Source organism: Austrofundulus limnaeus, unplaced genomic scaffold (assembly GCF_001266775.1).
Source record: "Austrofundulus limnaeus strain Quisiro unplaced genomic scaffold, Austrofundulus_limnaeus-1.0 Scaffold762, whole genome shotgun sequence".
In the NCBI taxonomy this organism is placed as follows: domain Eukaryota; kingdom Metazoa; phylum Chordata; class Actinopteri; order Cyprinodontiformes; family Rivulidae; genus Austrofundulus; species Austrofundulus limnaeus.
This window is the reverse complement of record NW_013953164.1, coordinates 219408-223879: the sequence shown is the minus strand read 5'-3', so window position 1 is coordinate 223879 and position 4472 is coordinate 219408. Positions and strand designations below refer to the sequence as shown.

General features: G+C 46.9%; 1 protein-coding gene across 1 annotated transcript in view; it reads right to left on the bottom strand.

Annotated features, from left to right (window-relative positions):
- The window catches only part of LOC106532393 (myosin-13), a gene marked incomplete in the record, with an annotated part of 78174 nt that overhangs the window by 3298 nt on the left and 70404 nt on the right, over positions 1–4472 (bottom strand). Inside the window, 10 exon segments of the mRNA XM_014028432.1 lie at positions 150–323; positions 412–585; positions 675–842; positions 916–1068; positions 1162–1266; positions 1347–1494; positions 2951–3009; positions 3095–3199; positions 3266–3427; positions 4308–4406. Coding sequence (XP_013883886.1) covers positions 150–323; positions 412–585; positions 675–842; positions 916–1068; positions 1162–1266; positions 1347–1494; positions 2951–3009; positions 3095–3199; positions 3266–3427; positions 4308–4406 — 1347 coding nt within the window.

Below are 4472 nucleotides of genomic sequence, written 5' to 3'. Positions count from 1 at the left end.
TATTAAATCTAAACTATAATAAACATAAATAATAATAAATCTAAACTATGTTAAATCTAAACTAAAATAAATCTAAACTATAATAAATATAAAGCAGGTGTGTTCAGGGTCTCAGGTCTCCTCAGGTATAAAAAGTAAAACCTGTTCACCTGCCGCTCCATGAGGGCCTTCTCCGTCTCCAGCTGGTCGTTCAGATCTTTCTCCTGGATCAGTTTCAGCTGCAGCTGCTCCGTCTGCTCGATGGCCCTCTTCTGCTTGGCGGCCCACCTCTGCTCGCTCTCCTGCAGCTCCTCTGCTTCAGCCTCCAGGTCGATCAGCCTCTCCTGTTAGCAAAATATCCCTCATTCCTCTCAGCTCTCAGGTTGGTTACAGAGGCTCAGAACCGTTACAGGACAGGAGCAGTTCTCCTACCTGAGCCAGCTTCAGCTGTTTGGCCAGGTCGTCCTTGGCCTGGTTGGTGTTCTGCAGGTCCATGGTCAGGTCGTCCACCGTCCTCTCAGCCTGCTTACACTGCAGCTGCAGCCGCTCCCTCAGCTGGATCTCCTCCTCCAGAGTCCGCTCCTTATCGATCAGCTTACCTGAGACCTGCAGACAGAGTCCACAGAGACCCTGAGCCTGGACCCGTTTGGTTCCTGTGTTSTCCAAGGCTCAGGTGGAGAACAGGCGGACCCTACCTCTCCTTGCAGTTTGACCACGAGAGCCTGAAGTTTCTGAACCTCCTGGTCCTTCTCCAGAAGAGCCTCCTCCAGCTCCTCCATCCTGGCCTGGTCGTCGTCTCGTAGTTTCTGCTGCAGGTTCAGTTCTGCCGAGGCCTGCGTGGACATCTGGACGGCTTCACTCAGCTGAAACCAACAGAAAAAGGTTAAACCTTCAGTCCACCACAGTCAGGTCCACAGACCGGTCTCTGAGGGGTACCTCGTCCTCCAGCCTCTGGATGGAGCTGCTGAGTTCAGACGTCTTCTTGTCTCGAGTTTCTTTGTCCACTTCCAGCTCCTCCACCTTCCTCTCCGCCAACCACAGCTTCTCAGCCAGAGTCTGAGCGTGCTGCGTTTGTTTCTCCAGGTTCTCCTGAACTCAGAACAGAACTCAGCTCAGGTCTACAGTCCTGCAGGGACCTACAAACACCAGGAGGATCAGAACCACGGGTCCACTCCTCGTTACCTCTGCGTCCTGAATCTTGTTCTTCAGCGACTGCTGGAGGAAGTTGAAGGCGTACTCCTGAGTRTTGGCCTCCACCATCATCTCTCGAGCTTCTTTCACTTCGATCTGAACAACAGAAACAATCAGTGGAGCAGAATCTCTCCAGAACCACTTAGAGCCAGAGTCCGTTAGTCTGCGCGGCTCACCTCCATCTCCCTGATTCTGTCTCTCAGAGACTGGTTGTCCTTCTCCATCTCCAGGAACTGCTCCCTGTTCCTCTTCAGCTCGTTGTTCAGCTGGGTGTTGGTCCTCAACAAGTCCTCATTGTTCACCAGCAGGGCCCGCATCTCGAACCTGCAGAGGACCGACGATGGGATCGTTACCAGACTGTTAAACCCTTACAGGACCGTTACAGGGCCATTATAAGACCAATACAGGACTGTTACAGGACCGTTACAAGTTCGTTACAGGACCGTTACAGGACCAATACAGAACCGTTACAGGACCGTTACAGGACCATTAGAGGACCAATACAGGACCGTTACAGGACCGTTACAAGTTCGTTACAGGACCGTTACAGGACCAATACAGAACCGTTACAGGACCGTTACAAGTTTGTTACAGGACCGTTACAGGACCATTAGAGGACCAATACAGGACCGTTACAGGACCGTTACAAGTTCGTTACAGGACCGTTACAGGACCAATACAGGACCGTTACAGGACCAATACAGAACCGTTACAGGACTGTTACAGGACCGTTACAGGACCTATACAGGACCGTTACAAGTTCGTTATAGAACTGTTACAGGACCAATACAGAACCTTACAGGACTGTTACCGGACCGTTACAAGTTCGTTACAGGACCATTACAGGATGGTTACAGGGCCATTATAAGACCAATACAGGACTGTTACAGGACTGTGACAAGTTCATTACAGGACCATTACAAGACCAATACAGGACCGTTACAGGACCATTACAGGGCTGTTACAGGACCGTTACAGGGCTGTTACAGGGCCGTTACAGGGCCGTTATAGGGCCATTACAGGACTGTTACAGGGCCATTACAGGGCTGTTACAGGACTGTTACAGGACTGTTACAGGGCCGTTACAGGACCATTATAGGGCCATTACAGGACTGTTACAGGACCGTTACAGGGCCATTACAGGGCTGTTACAGGACCGTTACAGGGCCATTACAGGACTGTTACAGGACCATTACAGGACCATTACAGAACTGTTACAGGACCGTTACAGGACTGTTACAGGACCGTTACAGGACCATTACAGAACTGTTACAGGACCGTTACAGGACTGTTACAGGACCGTTACAGGACTGTTACAGGACCGTTACAGGACTGTTACGGGGCCATTACAGGACCGTTACAGGACTGTTACGGGACCGTTACAGGACTGTTACGGGACCGTTACAGGACTGTTACGGGGCCGTTACAGGACCGTTACAGGACTGTTACAGGACCGTTACAGGACTGTTACAGGACTGTTACAGGGCCAATACAGGACTGTTACTGGGCTGTTACAGGACTGTTACAGGACCGTAATAGGACCAATACAGGACTGTTACAGGGCCGTTACAGGACTGTTACAGGACCAACACAGGACTGTTAAAGGGCCGTTACAGGACTGTTACAGGACCAATACAGGACTGTTACAGGGCCATTACCGGACCGTTACAGGACCATTACAGGGCCGTTACCAAACTATTACCAGACTGCTACCTGATCCTTACAGGATCAGTGACTCAGTTTAACACAGAAAGAACTGAATGGCTGGACTTTTAAGTACCTGATCTGGTTCCTCTCCTTCTCCATCTCAACACTCTCTGCCTCCAAGAACTGATTACGCTGCAAAAATAAAAACAGACGATGACAACACGGTTCTTTAGACAGGTACATGCTCCCCAGCTTCCATGGCTTTGATGAGATTTACCTTCTGACAGGTGTCCAGCTGTTTGGTCAGTTCTTCTATAAAGTCCTTTCTGTTGGGGTTCCCTAGGGTGGCGGACCTCATGGTGTAGTGGACCGGCGCCACCTGCTGACAGAACATCAACATGTCACACAGAGTCCACCCAACGACACATATTCCGTGTCGTAAACTTACTGTGTTGACCACATCGGTCCTCCTCCTCAGCGTCTCGTAGGCGGAGAAGCGTGAGCGGGGGGCAGTGACTGTGGRGCTGGGGACCCCGATCGGACTGGGGCTGCGGCCGTTGAAGCTGTACAGGTTCAGTTCTGAGGTGGCAGGAGACAGTCCACCCTGGACCTGGAGACCCCCGCAGAGTAAAAATACAATTTTTAAAGATTCTGTGTAAAAGAGCCTAACGACAGCTAAAGTCTGCTAAAAAAAAAAGCTGAAACCAAGTTGATAAAAAAATGAAGCAGAACACTAGCTAAAAGCTAAAAGAAGCCAAAAGCTAGTTAAAGTTTCAGAAGATTAGCTAGAAGCTCAGTGAAGCTAAATGCTAAATAAAAAAGGCAAAAGCCTAGCTAAATGTATCAAAAGGAAAGCTATATCTATTGAGACGCTAGCTAACAATAGCAATGGTTAGCTAAAGCTAGAAAAAAGCTAACTGAAAGCAGGCAAAGGCTAGCTAAATATAAAAACAGCAAAACTGTGGCTAAAAGCAGCAAATTGTTAACAGCTAATTCAATTCAATTCAAAAATACTTTATTAATAGTAATAGTATCAAATTTAGCTAAGTAGCTAAAAGCCTGCTAAAAACAAATGGCTAGCCTGAAGCTAAAAGTCACTTGATAAAAGCAGATTTTAAAGAGAACAAAGATTAAAATAAATAAATAAATAAATATCTCCATACACTTAGATGTGGAAAACAATTTAAATATTTTGGAAAGTATTAAAGTTATAAAAGCAAACGTTACATCAGCCGTCTGCTGAATGAGCTGAAGGTTTTAGTTTACAAATGGCTAAAATAGCACAAAGTTACAATAAGTATTTTCTCTAAACTGCAGTAGATTAAAAAGTTATCTACAGCAGGTAAGATACTAACTGTTCAGGTAAGATACTAACTGTTCAGGTAAGATACTAACTGTTCAGGTAAGATACTAACTGTTCAGGTAAGATACTAACTGTAGGATACTTTAAAAGAGCTGAACTGTCCCTTTAAAGTTTTACTGGTACAAACCTTAAACTCAGACATTCTGTGAGATGGATTATATTCCATCGATGTGGTCGAGATGTACGGACTGTTGAAGACTCTGGGGGGGCTGTCGATGACACCCGCCTGGAAACAAACAAACAAACAAACAAACAAACAAACAAACAAACAAACAAACAAACAAACAAACAA